This window comes from Mytilus edulis, chromosome 7, assembly GCF_963676685.1.
Source record: "Mytilus edulis chromosome 7, xbMytEdul2.2, whole genome shotgun sequence".
In the NCBI taxonomy this organism is placed as follows: domain Eukaryota; kingdom Metazoa; phylum Mollusca; class Bivalvia; order Mytilida; family Mytilidae; genus Mytilus; species Mytilus edulis.
This window is the reverse complement of record NC_092350.1, coordinates 3,231,110-3,245,108: the sequence shown is the minus strand read 5'-3', so window position 1 is coordinate 3,245,108 and position 13,999 is coordinate 3,231,110. Positions and strand designations below refer to the sequence as shown.

General features: G+C 32.1%; 1 protein-coding gene across 3 annotated transcripts in view; it reads left to right on the top strand.

The window, feature by feature from the left end:
* The window catches only part of LOC139529745 (uncharacterized protein DDB_G0284459-like), a 58,778-nt gene extending 45,065 nt beyond the window's left edge, over positions 1-13,713 (top strand). For 2 of the 3 annotated variants that reach the window (XM_071325618.1, XM_071325617.1), the window contains 2 exons: positions 5,576-9,331; positions 11,149-13,713. In XM_071325618.1, the coding sequence (XP_071181719.1) occupies positions 5,598-9,331; positions 11,149-11,182 (3,768 nt within the window). In that variant the 5' untranslated portion in view covers positions 5,576-5,597 and the 3' untranslated portion in view covers positions 11,183-13,713. Of the gene's footprint in view, positions 1-797; positions 1,008-5,575; positions 9,332-11,148 lie in introns of those variants that run through there. The other variant, XM_071325619.1, reaches the window with a different exon arrangement.
* The last annotated feature ends 286 nt before the right edge of the window (positions 13,714-13,999 follow it).

Here is a 13,999-nt window from a genome sequence, read left to right as displayed (position 1 = left end):
GAATTGATTTCCATTCGTTTGAGAACATTCACAAATAAATCAATTTTACAAATAAAAAATAGACAACATTTACTATATATATTCTTGCCAAGGCATGTCATAAAATAGCATAATCAGTCATTTAAACACAAAATGTCTGTCATACAATGCTGAAATTGCCTATTTTTGCTCACATCTACTTCGTTTTATTTTTGGTAGATAGTTGTCTAAATGGCAATAATACCAAATTCCATGAAGTTTATCTTTATATAGATATCTGCATGTATGATTTAACCCTTTAATATTAAAAAAAAACTTAAATTATGATATTTTAGCTACTTTTACTCCTCAAGCCATAGGAGGGATTAAAACATTTTTAAACTTAAGCTTTTTCAAAGTTTTAAATACCACAAACTTGTTTTTATGGGTTAATCAAAATATTATAATAAAATAAATCATTTGATAAATTCTATTTTGACAGATTATTCCAATTTTTATTTCGTTAACCTGATTAGGAATATTTAAGTTCACTAAAGTTCGTATCAGACCGTGTGAGTGTATCGCTTACGGAACAACCAGCACCTCTGACCTGGGTCAGGCGTAATGTCAAAGAATGTTAATTTCTTTACGCTAATACATTTCACACTGCATTACATTTTTAAATAAAGAAATATTATGTTGACAAATTCTCATTATTTAAAGTAAATCGGTTACATCTTGTGGTTCTCACTACCTGGGTTTGAACTTTTAATCTATAAGCTGATCAAGTTTTCAGTTATTTATTATGTATATAGGAAGGTGATTTGTTTACTTTCTTTGGTTAACTTTATTTATCAATTATGTTAACACTTAATGAGTTAAGGAAGGAGTATGTTTGTTTACTGAATGATAAGGCTCAGTCTATACTTCTGTAATTGAATTTAGATATTGGGCCTTACCTAGTTTAGCTAATATACTTGGATAGGTAAACTTAGTAGTGACAATTCTATAGATGAACTGTGGATTTTAATGTTTGTAATGTTTCAATGGTCAGTATACTTACATAGAATAGGGAATAGAAACAGGGAATGTGTTAATGGGACAACAACCTAATATAAAGTCAAGTTTGCAGCCAACTTTTATAATACATGAATAGCTAACAATATTTGAGTGTTCCTTACACCATTTAATATGCATATTTTCTTATAGTAACTAAATTATAATATTTTATTTAAGATATGATTCACTGGGTGATTTAAGTAATATTGAAGTTATAATGATAAAGGCAAATAAGCAAGTAAGTTATTAATTTGAATTATTTTATTAAATTTGGACGATAATTAAAGTATCAATCTTTTTAGTTCTCTTTGTAAAACATTAATTATTATCATTTTACCAGAATAATTATAATTTGGGTGCCACATATTAAGAAATGGACTTTTGTTTTGGAGAGTTGTCTCATTGTCAATATCCTACCACATCTTCTTTTTTATATTTGCTTGATTCATCCTTAATAGGGATTGACATTCTTTATGTATAACTCCTACACTGGTGAAAGTCATTTCTATTGAACTGTTAATTCCATAATGAAGCTCAGTAACCTGAAACCAGTGATTGAGGGGACAGCGGTCAGTAACCTTCCTGTAGGTGGGGTATTAAAATTTTTAATCAAACCAACAAACCACAATCACAATGTCCTCCCATAAATCTCAGATAACAAGTATTGTAGTTAACGGTGATGACCGATATAAACTGTCAGAAAAATTAATATTGGATTTGATATATGTATAATGAGGGCAGTTTTATGTTTTATATTGGAAACTTTATATTCCCTGCTTAGTGATTATTTCCCTTAATCAAGTCATAGATATCAATAACATGCAATATATTGTTGGATATTTTACATTAGTAAAACAGCTAGCCTAGCTAATACAACATGTAATATTTGAAGAGGTCAATGTATTTACTTCAACAAAAGTAATGATGTCAAATTGAAGCAGTCTAGATAATTGGTGTTGGAATGCAATTGTGAATACAGAAGATTTGCCTTTTATCTTTTTCTGAGAAAGTTACTTCCCTTTGCACAATTTTGTTACAGTTCTCTATCTTTGAGTGAGGCATCTCAGTAGAATCAGTACCCATTTATTCATTTGTTTATCTTAACTCTCGGCACATGCATCTCTTGTTTCATATTTAACTTGGTTTTGGAGTGTGACTGTGTAGAAGGTTTTGAAGTGTGACTGTAGAAAGAGACTTATAAAGAGCATGTACAGTTTGAACTTACTGAATTTGTTTTTGGCATTTAGTACTGTGCTTATAAATGTTAAACCTTTTTTTTTATGGGGTTCCTGACGCTCAGTTGAAAGTTTTCTATGTAGTATTTTATGTACAGTTTGTCTATTGATCCTTTTCATTTAACATTTTTTGCCCTGACATTGTCAGTTTGTATTTTTTTGACATACTAGTTTAAATTCCTTTTGGTATCTTTCCCCTCTCCTTTGATGACCTTTATTTGTAACTTTGTGTTTCTTCTGCATTTTTGGGTTGCAGCCAGCTGTCTTCTTAGATTTATCCTACATCTTTTATACAAGTTATTTCATTGCTTAGATTGTTTGTTAAACAATTATTGCTGGGTTTTTGTCGAGCCTGCAACTTTTGTTGCAGAAAGCTCGACATAGGGATAGTGATCCGGCGGCGGCGGCTACAGCGGCAGCGTTAGCTCACTTCTTAAAAGCTTTATATTTTAGAAGGTGGAAGACCTGGATGCTTCATACTTTGTATATAGATGCTTCATGTTACGAAGTTTCCGTCAGTCACATGTCCAATGTCCTTGACCTCATTTTCATGGTTCAGTGACCACTTGAAAAAAAAGTTCAAATTTTTTGTAATGTTGAATTCTCTCTTATTATAAGTAATAGGATAACTATATTTGATATGTGCGTACCTTGCAAGGTCCTCGTGTCTGTCAGACAGTTTTCACTTGACCTCGACCTCATTTCATGGATCAGTGAACAAGGTTAAGTTTTGGTGGTCAAGTCCATATCTCAGATACTATAAGCAATAGGGCTAGTATATTCGGTGTATGGAAGGACTGTAAGGTGTACATGTCCAACTGGCAGGTGTCATCTGACCTTGACCTTATTTTCATGGTTCAGTGGTTATAGTTAAATTTTTGTGTTTTGTTCTGTTTTTCTCATACCATATGCAATAGGTCTACTATATTTGTTGTATGGAATGATTGTTAAGTGTACATGTCTAGGGGGCAGATGTCATGTGACCTTGACCTCATTTTCATGGTTCAGTGGTCAAAGTTAAGTTTCTGAGTTTTGGTCTTTTTATCTAATGCTATATGCCATAGGTCAACTATATTTGGTGTATGGAAATATTTTATGATCTTTATGTCAGTCAAGCAGGTTTTATTTAACCGTGACCTCATTTTCACGGTTCATTGCACAGTGTTAAGTTTTTGTGTTTTGGTCTATTTTTCTTAAACTATAAGTAATGTGTCAACTATATATGTTGTATAGAAGCATTGTTAGCTGTACCTGTCTGCCTGGCATGGTTCATCTGACCTGAACCTCTTTTTCAAGGTTCATTGGTCTTTGTTTAGTTATCTTGGTTAATGTTAAGTTTATGAGACAGTTGTAATAAAGCTTTAAGCTTTATACTTCGGACTATCAACATAATATCAATGATTAGTAAAGAAGGCGAGACATTTCAGCGTGTGCACTCTTGTTACTATAATTAATTTTTATGTAAATTTATTTACAACTTTTCACTCCAGAATGACTATTTCCTTGACATGTCAAGATTATGAAATGTTTACCACACAGTAAAGTTATGGTAGTGACATATATAGGGTTTATGTGTTATGAGTCAACTTCAAACTTCACTTGTCATAATTTAGCCTTTTTAAATATTTTTTTGTAGATTTTTCAAATAAATAGTGCTTTTAATGAATCAATAAAAAATGAAGGAAAAGAGATTTAAGACATGTTCATATATGATCTCTATCAGTTTCAGTTAGGTATCTTTTATAGTTTGATAGCAAACATCAGCGTTCCAAATTAAGTATTATTTATAGAATTATATATTTGTTATTGCCTCATATCTTGTATTCAGAAATCATATTTATTGTTGATTTGAATATTTAATATGAATTTCTGTTTTAAGTGACAATAAATTGAAAGGTTTTATATTTGTTTTGTGACTACCTATTGACACATTGAGGTCAACATTGTAATAACAATTAATTAAAAGATGTTTATTTGTTATATTTCACTACAATTGTGGTCAATATGATAACAGCTCCTGAATTACTACTCAGTTTGTTTATCTTATGTTATGTCAAAGATTTGTAACTCAGGGAATAGACTTCCAACATTGTTGATTTTCCTCTTCAAGTAATGGAAATTGGACATGACTATAGTAACTTAGGTTGTCTCTATACCATAGGTACTTGTCGTCTAAGTGTTAAAGAGACGTAATGATGTGGATGTAAACAACTATAGGTCACTTTACCTTTAACAATGAGCAAAACACAAAAACTAGAGTTAGATTATCAAAAGGCCAAAACATTTTGACATCATTTTCACAAATATAAAAACAATTCAGACACGAAAAGAAACATCCTGATATATAATATATCATTAAACAAAAAGGAAAATACAACAGACAACATTCAACTAAAAACAAGAAACAAAATACAATAGACAACAACCAACCCTTACCACTGAATTACAAATGTATAAGCTATGTTTATTTTTCACAATTACTTTTGTTTTCAATTTCATCCCAGGCCGGTAGCTGCACCCTTTTATTATTTATGGATTAAAATGAGAAATTTCATAAACAGATATTAAAATAAACTTGTCCTACAACTAATAATAGATGTATTTAAATTAAAAATAAATAATAAGTTGGACATTTACCCTGGATAAGTCTTTATATTACTAATGTATACTTGTATTGTTGTATAGTATTAACAGGGTGTAGCTCTCTTTCTATTGCTTATTTCAACATTTAGTTTGCTACAATAGAAGGAATGTTTAAGAAACGTGATAGATTATAAAATATAGACATTTGTCATTTTATGGCATGTTGAGAAAATATGAAGTTTTCTCCAGAATTGACATCTTTAACAAACGATTATAGTTTTGATGTTTATGTAAAAATACAATGCATTTAAAAGAGGTTTTTGCCTGTTATTAAATTTACTTACTTGGTTGAATTAATAAGTCAAATTTAAAAAAAAAAGTACTTCTTTTGACTGTCTAAAGATGTGTTGATCATTGGTCTAAGCTAGGTTACTTGTTATTTATAAATTGAACTTGAGTAGTCCAGTCAATTTCTGAAACATTTGTTCATATTGTGGTTAAGCATCAAACTTTGCAGGGTTTTAGTTAAGGTTATATAGTAAACATTTATAGCAATGGACCCAATTCACAAAATCTGTGTTTTAACCTGTCATGTTGAAGTTGTATGTAGTCTACAATAGAGTACATTGTATACATTATGCTTTTGTTACATTATATGAAACACCTTCTAATCATTGTTATAAAATTGATTAGACTAAAATTAAATTTGTAATTTTAGATTTACTCTATATATTTTATAGGTCACTAGAGAGCTGAGACACTATGGGACAGAACCAAAGCTCTCGTTCTATACCAACAACACCAAAAGGTCCACCAGCTAGACCCAGTGCACAACCAAGTGCTCGTGGACTCAGTCAGTTAGGGCCACAGGGACCAAGTTATGTTAATCCTGAAAATAAAGTATTGCCGATAGTGCTTCCTTCCTCTGCCAAATCATTATTAAGACCAGTGTCTCAGGAATTAAGTGATTTTCATCCAGAATATAAAGAAATCTTCCGTTCGGAAAGTTTAGAAGATGATAATGGAAATATTACTAATGGGGAAGTGGTTCATGATGGTTCAAAACACGGTATAAATAGTCAGGATGTAAATGGGAACTTATCTCCAAGGTCAAATGGACATATACCCAATGACAACAGAAATGGAGATTTGAACCGTCGACCTGTATCAATGTACACTAATGGTGGTGGTGGTAATAACAATACTAATGTCAAAGGTCATCGCAGACAACTCTCTGCTTCATCTGTTCTTTACTCTAAAGAGAATACGATTATAGAACATCCCGATGAACCTAAATATAATGATGATCGACCAAGGAAGGTAACTCTTCCTGCTAAAAGTTCCTTTGATATGCCTTACTCAGAAAACCTAACTTATGCTCAGTTAGCTGAATATCGACGTAATCAAACTCTGGCTGAATTAGAAAGAAAAACAGGGAGGAAGATTGAAGATCTATCAGCATACGCAGAAGATAAACAATCAAACTTTGAAAGAGCGCCATCTACTAGATCAGCCAAAAGTTATCATAGTGCTGGATCAGCTGTCAGTAAGAAGAAAAGTCGAGCTCCACCACCTCCAAATCAACCACCTCCTCCTCCAGGGTCTAAATCAGCCCCAAATACACCCAGAGCTGCACCAGGATCTAAATCAGCCCCAAGTACACCGAGAGGCAGTAATATGCATACACCACCTGCCAGACCTAATAAGCCACCACCTATATTAAAATCATATTCAGTGGACAGGGAGCCACCTGCAGATTATGATGATGCTCAACCAAGGAAAAATGTTTCTATTAATAGATCGTCAAGTTCTGCTAGTGGTAGCAGAAAGTCATATGCTCCTGCTACATCACCTCCACCGCCTAACGCACCGCCACCCCCACCACCTCCGGGATCAGGGATATTACGCAATACTAATCAAAGATTAAACAAATCAATGGTAGAACTACCAAGGGCCAATAGTGCTAGTGACTTTATAAAAGTTCGTAGTCCACCAGTTCGTCAAGATAGCTTCAACAAGCCAGCCTTACAAACTGAACAGAATAAATTTTTATCACAAATTCAGAAGGCTGCAGAAAATCGTGCCATGAGGCGACAAAACTCAGAACCAGTCATGACTTCAACACCACCAATTAATGGTGATATAGACAATAGAGTTGAAGAGAAATTGATTTTTGATGCTACTTCAAACACATTGGAAAGTGCAAAAAATTATAACAATCAAGATTTACCCGTAAAAACACCACCACCAGTGGCACTGAAACCCAATAGATCATCATCATCTTCATTTGAGCGTCAAAATTCTGTTACATCTGAAACAAGCACTGCAAATAGTGTGCAGTCATCAAGTAACAGTGAAGATCAGAATGGCGCAATTCGTCGACTTAACAGTCTTTTGCAACATGATATAAAACTAGCAGCACAATCAAAGGCCACTAAAATTGTTAAACATGCCACACCAGTCAAAGAAAAACCTATGGATCCAGCACAGGCATTTCGGGAGCAACTTGCAAAAGCTGCTTATGAGCGTGATCATAGGGCAAAGACTGGGCCAACTATTGATGAAAAATTAAAAGCTGCTCAGGCAGAGGAAAAAGAAAAAAGTGAAGCTAATATCGTGTTTTATACAGATCAGGTTACTGTGAAACGAACTGATAGCATTCGTAAACAGAATGAGGAATATAAAAAAGAGGATACTAAAAAGAGAGAGACTAGTGTACAAGAAACAAATGTTCAAGTTGAATCTCCAAAAGAAGTTTTTACCACCAATAAAGGTGAAAAGCCTAGTCTTCCAGTCTTAACAAACGGCAATATGGTAGAACAAAAGGGTGAAATTATACATCATCCCCGACAGATGACCCCTGGGGGTGGCATCGGTTCTCAGAAGGATAGTTACCGTAATTCTATTTATGCATCAAAAGACTGGACTCCAGAAGTAGATTTAGATTCTGATGACAATATATCTGACAGTGAGGTATTGACATCAAGCCTTGGAAAGTCTAATGGCTTCAAATCATCAGTATTTCCAGCAAAAGTTAACGAAATTAATTATAAAGGAAAGAAACAAAAAGGAAAGGAGAGAAAGTTCAAGAAAAGCATCGAAAACGATGAAAAGAAAAAACATGGCAGCATTAAAAAATTCAAAAACTCTGTTCACAAAAGTGTGTTAAATGCATTTGGTTCTATAAGTAAAGCTTCTGGGAAGGTATTGAAGAAAAATAAATCTGAGGACTTAGATAATGTTAATGAACAACCAATGAACTGGACTTTATCATCATCCTCATCTACGCCATCATTCTCCGGCACTCCGGTAGAAAGTCGACCAAATCTAAGTGATGGACAGTTGTCAAATCGTGCCTTTAAATACATGGTACCTAATGGTTACCAAGATCATGTGTCTCTGAGTAGTGAAAGCTCAGATGAAGAGAGAATTGTCAATAACAATGTCATGTTTGAATCAAACGGCCACATTGAAAGTAACGAAGATACTGATAATGAGGATGGTAGTGATCAGAAATATTTGAAACGTGCTGGTGTGGCATACGTTAGTAAGAGTGGACAAATTGTTGTTTTACCGGAGTATGATAAAGTACAACCAGGTGAACAGAGACCTGGAGAATTCGATAATCATGCACCAAAACTTAAAAATAAGAAAAAGAAGTTTACTTTCGATAATACTGTTCGTAGAAAAGAGAGAGAACATATCAGTGAACAAATCACCATGGATGCAACAGAAAAGGAGAAAAAAAGAGAGGATGAAAGGCGCAGGGAAATGGAGGCTGATATTGATATTAAACGTACTCGTGAGTTAGAAGCTCGTGAACGCTTGCAGAGATTAGAAATGCAGGCTCAGTATCATCAGCAGTTATTACAACAACAACAACAGTATGGGATGCTGTCAGCGCCACCTCTGCCTCCACCTAATGGATTCCAACAAGGCTTTAACCCAGTGGAATTCTCTCAGTTCTTTGCTCAGCAACCTGGGTATGGTTTACCTTATGGAGCTCCATCAGGGTTTGGAGGTCCTATGTATAATAACAATGTGCCAAACATGTCTTATGATCTGAGTGAATACATGCGAATGATGGGTGTTCAGAACTCAACACCTACATCAACGCCTCAGCAATTAAATGCTTACATGTTACAAGGAGGACTAAACTGGCCACAAACAAGTCTACTGTCTTATCCAAACAAACAACAAGATGATTCTAAGCGTAATCAGGTTTATAACAATTGGAGTGGACCTAAGAAACAAATCGTTAAATCTAATTCTCAAGGAGACAGTGGTGCTAGTACTTCTAAAAAGACATCTTTTTACTCAGCTGATGAATCGGACAGTTCAGCCGGACTGTCTCCACAACGAACTGATGCTTCATTAAGTGCTTCCAAGAACAATGTTAATGGTGACACAAATGATAATTATGGATATAAGTCTAAGATATCTGTAACAACTGTCTACACACCAGGATTTACCAAAAGTGCTGCCTCAGATAATAGGTAAGGTTTTTATCTTTGATGACACTTGTTATGTTTTGGGTTAGTTAGGTTACGCTTTTTGTTACTACTTGTTAATGTTGAGATTTGGGGTAAATACACCTTATCGCTATTTGTCCGCCATTACTAGATATCACACAGGTTCCCGTAAATTTTTGACATCACAAAACAAAATATCTGACTCCACAATGGAAAAGTGATTGTTGTATGCGTCAAAAGTTCAAGCTGCCGGGTCAGCCGGGATTAGCGATAAGGTGTATTGGAGAAATATCAAAGCAACACAAATTAAGACATGGAAAGTTAAAACATTAGAGGCATTCAGCATTGCACCAACAATCAAACTAAAGGATAAGCATTAATTGTACAGATGATAATATTGCAAACCTGGATATCTTTTAAGGTTTTAAGACTTGAATTAATCTTTCCATGTGTCATATTCCTAGGCTCATTGTAACATGGGTAAGCATTGTATTGGTCAATACCGAGAGTACAAATGCTTGATGTAAAGATTATGACAAATGTAATGCAGAGTTGTATCTAAACTAAAGCACAGCTTTTGAGGGTAAAGAACATTTACATAACGGTACTCTTTAAGTGTTTCCCACAAAAAAGGCATACTAATTTAATTGAAAAAGGGCATTTGGAGTGCGCAAAATTTTATAAAAAGGGCACCTAGAGAATGTAGAGAGTATGAAAAATTAACAAGAAAAGTAAAAGGTAACCAGTTCAATAGATTAGTTGTATTTTAACCTAATTTTAACCTTATGTAGAAATTAGTCTTAATTTTGACCAAATGTTTGGTTTTTTTTTAACTATTTTGGCAATTCAATTAGTTTTGTGTTGTGACAAAATTGTGCCGTGAGAATTGATAATGATGATACATGTTAAGAAGTTTAAAATAATAAGTGCTTTTATTTAACTGTTATAATATATGTGGGACTGGTATTTATACAACAAAAGATTTGGGATTAAGAACATTTTAAGATAAAGTATGTGGTTGTCGGTGTAAATGACTTCTTTATTCTTTGTGAGGAATTTAAAGTACAAAATTATAAATACAGACAAATTCATAATAAAGTCAGTAAAAAAACTTACTCTAGTTTATTTTAGGCAGATAAAAGTATAAATGTGAATCTGTCTATTGAACATCATTAAAAATCCAGGATATGAAGAAAGGGTAGTCTGTTATTAGCCACTTTAAGTGGTTGCTTTAAATAATGGCACCCTTTAACTCATTTTACAACTTCTTTAAAATGATATCTGTAGTAAATATTTTAATCAAATAAGAGGTGCAGGCTAAACGCCAATTAGACAACAACCCAATGACACAAATTACCAAAACATTTAAAGGAGAAGCACTTTTAGTTTTAAATTGAATCACTTTTGGCACTGAGAAGAAATGATATACTTCAGTCTTGTTTATTGAAACCTGTTTCTGTCACAACCATTTCAATATAAATAAGAAGATGTGGTATAAGATCAAATGAAACAACTTTCCATCCAAGTCACAATGAGTAAAAAGTTTACAATTATAGGTCTAAGTGCAACCTTCAACAGGTATCATTGGCTTACATTAAGCTATAAAAGACCCAAAAATTACACATTAAAAACAGTTTAACAACTTAGTTTTCTATGTACATCCACCACCATTGCTCTGGACTGCAGTCAAGTTTTTACCAGTATACTTCCAAACAAGGGAAATACTTCATTGTTTTAAATAAAGATTTGGGGTTTTTTTTCAGAGTGAATTTCCAGTATACAATAGAATAAGAAAGCTTAAATTTCTGTGTTTCCTGTATTGTTGTATTTCTCTTTTTCAGTTCTGTGATAAGTGACAATAGTGCTGATCGATGATAAAAGACGATTACTAAATACAGGAAAAATATCAGTAAATGGCCTTGACCTACTGTGTTGGAACAGACCAAGAACATCAAGAAGTAGTTGTATTCCGAGGAAGAGTTGTGACACGAATTAAGAATTTAACATGTAAATTCTGCAAGTCTACGGTGCTGAGAATGTTGACTTTATATGTTCATGGTTGTGATTTATAGTTATATATATTTGTTTATTTTTGTAATATTTTATTGTTGAAATGGTAATGTTAGTTTTAGCTGTCTGAACAATTTCTGACTTTTCCCAGTGCTCTGTCATTTAAGTAGGTTTGAAGGTCAATGTTAAAACCTTGATAGCTTTGTTCCAGACATCTTGGCCTATGCAAAACTCCACATGACCAGTTTTAGAACTTCTTTCAGTAATACATTGTCTGTGAGTTGAAATTATTCTCAAGGTTCAGTACAGGCACTTTCCAAGGTTACTCAGGGTCCATTAAAGGTGGATTCACAGGTCTTTCAGGGTTTAGTTAACAGACTTTCCCAGGTATCTCAGGGTCCAGTAGGCAGGTCCCTTAAGTCTTTCAGGGTTCAAAGCTGTCAGATTCCCAGGTAATACAGTGTCCAATATAGCCCCTGAGGTCTCTTATGGTTAAAAAAAGACTGAATATTGTTAGTATTGACATTTTTCTTAACTGAAGAAGTTGTACAGATTTTCTTACAAATTTTAAGAATCGTTTGAGTTTTATTAGACATTCAAAATAACCAAAATGTTCCAATTTGCATTTTAACCTTGCCAAAAACATTTGATATAGGTAGGAAAAAAAATCAAAATAAATCTTGCTTTTAAGTTAGATAACTGTTTTAAAATAGTTAATAATGAATGATCTTATGTTCAAAAATTCTGAACCCTTTTATTTTATTGTTTTCTCCTACATCTAGGTAGCAAATCATAACATATCTCATAATTAGTCAAAATGATCATGTACAGAATTACAAATACTATGCAAAATAGGTCTAATTTATTGATTTTTAAAAATATTTCCTTGAAAGTTTGTATTGGAATCCAAAATACTATCAAATCATATTAAATACTTTATCACCATAAAATGTTTCCTTTAGATTACTCTTGAAATAAAAAATACCTGTAATAATTTTTGAAGTCTGTTTAAAAGGTTAAAATTGTATAAATTTATAAAATTAATGTATGATTTATTGTTTAAAAGAGGATAATAAAAATTAAATATTTTGATTATTTAAAGAAGAAGGAAGTTAAATTATTTAGTTTCTCTCTCAATTTCATTTCGTAGAGAGAGAGATAAAACAAAACAAGATTGAAAATAATTACTTATTCAGTTATGCCAAATGAAATTAACACAAGACCTAAATTATCAGGATTCCAGATTAATAATAAAAATCCTATCAAAAAATTTATTCTGTCATAGTTATAGTTCAGCTGTATTTATATTATGTTTTGATGCAAAGTAATAAATGTTAGAGAAAAAAATTATGATCTGAATATTAATAAGCATAATCAATTTATCAAAACTGACGGTTATTTTTTTTAAATTTTCAGTAAATCTTGTTCTTAAATGAAATACCTGCTATTTTCATATGATAAAAACTTAATGAAGTATATTCTACCTTATGAAGTACAAAATGTATATTATTCTATAATTCAAAAGTCATCAATTGTGGAATTTTTTGAAAGAATGCAGTCGATTGATTAGAGTAAATATATTTAAGTTTTTATTCAGTATGAATGGTACACATTTACCATTATAGTGAGAATGTTTATGTTTCAATTACTTATCTTAACAAACAGTAAATCTTCAAAAGTGCTATTTTACAATATTATAAAACTCATTAAAAAAACTAAGTGATGTATGATATAATCTTTTAAGGCCAGTAAATGTAGTCCACCATTATTTGTAGACACAAACTGTACTGTCTTTTATTACACTAGCTTTTGTTGCCTTTATACTTTTCAGAATCTCAAAAACTTCTGTGATAATCTATGTAACAAGGGAAATAACTCTAGATCTGATTTTCAATGTGCATGTATCGTATGCGAGATAACTCTATATTGGTTGTGAAAATTTTATTGATGTACATTTGTTTATTTTGATATTTTCAAAAAAATATATATTTTTGTTATCATATGATTTTTGTTATAAGTACATACATTTTTATTATTTTTGTATTGTTTTTTTCATTAATCCATTTATCATGAAAATTTAAAGTGAATTGAAAAAACTAGTCAGGAATCGGTTCATCAAATTACACGTGTGATTTTAGAACTAAATTAGTTAAGATTCTGTGGTATCAACATAAATGACAATGCTTTGTTATGGAGAATTGATATGTTTTTTCAATTAGTTAACTATCCATATCAGGTGTTTGGAAATTGATTTTATTTTGTACCACAGAAACACTTCTAATTTTCTTTCTATCTGACATGATCTTTACAGGTCTGTTTAAATCAGCACTAACATCCTAACATTCAAAATTATTCATTGATATAATTTTTCTGTAATAATTTTGAAAAAAAATAAATTTGAGGACTTTAGGAATGTTACTATAATTTTTTTTAAAATGATGATTTGATAATCTTTGATTTCATTCATTTTTAACAGTTGCTTGCTTAAGAAGGAATAAACATAATCTACACTCTTTCTTTTTCTTGGGTACCATTCAGAAGATACATGTGAAATTTTAGAAACTAGTTTCACTTAAATAGAAAAGGAAAAGGGTCAATTTTATTTACTCTCTTGTATTTGCATACTTTTTAATGCAGGCTTTAAACTGAAAATTTAATTGTAACTAATGTTGTATTGTTACT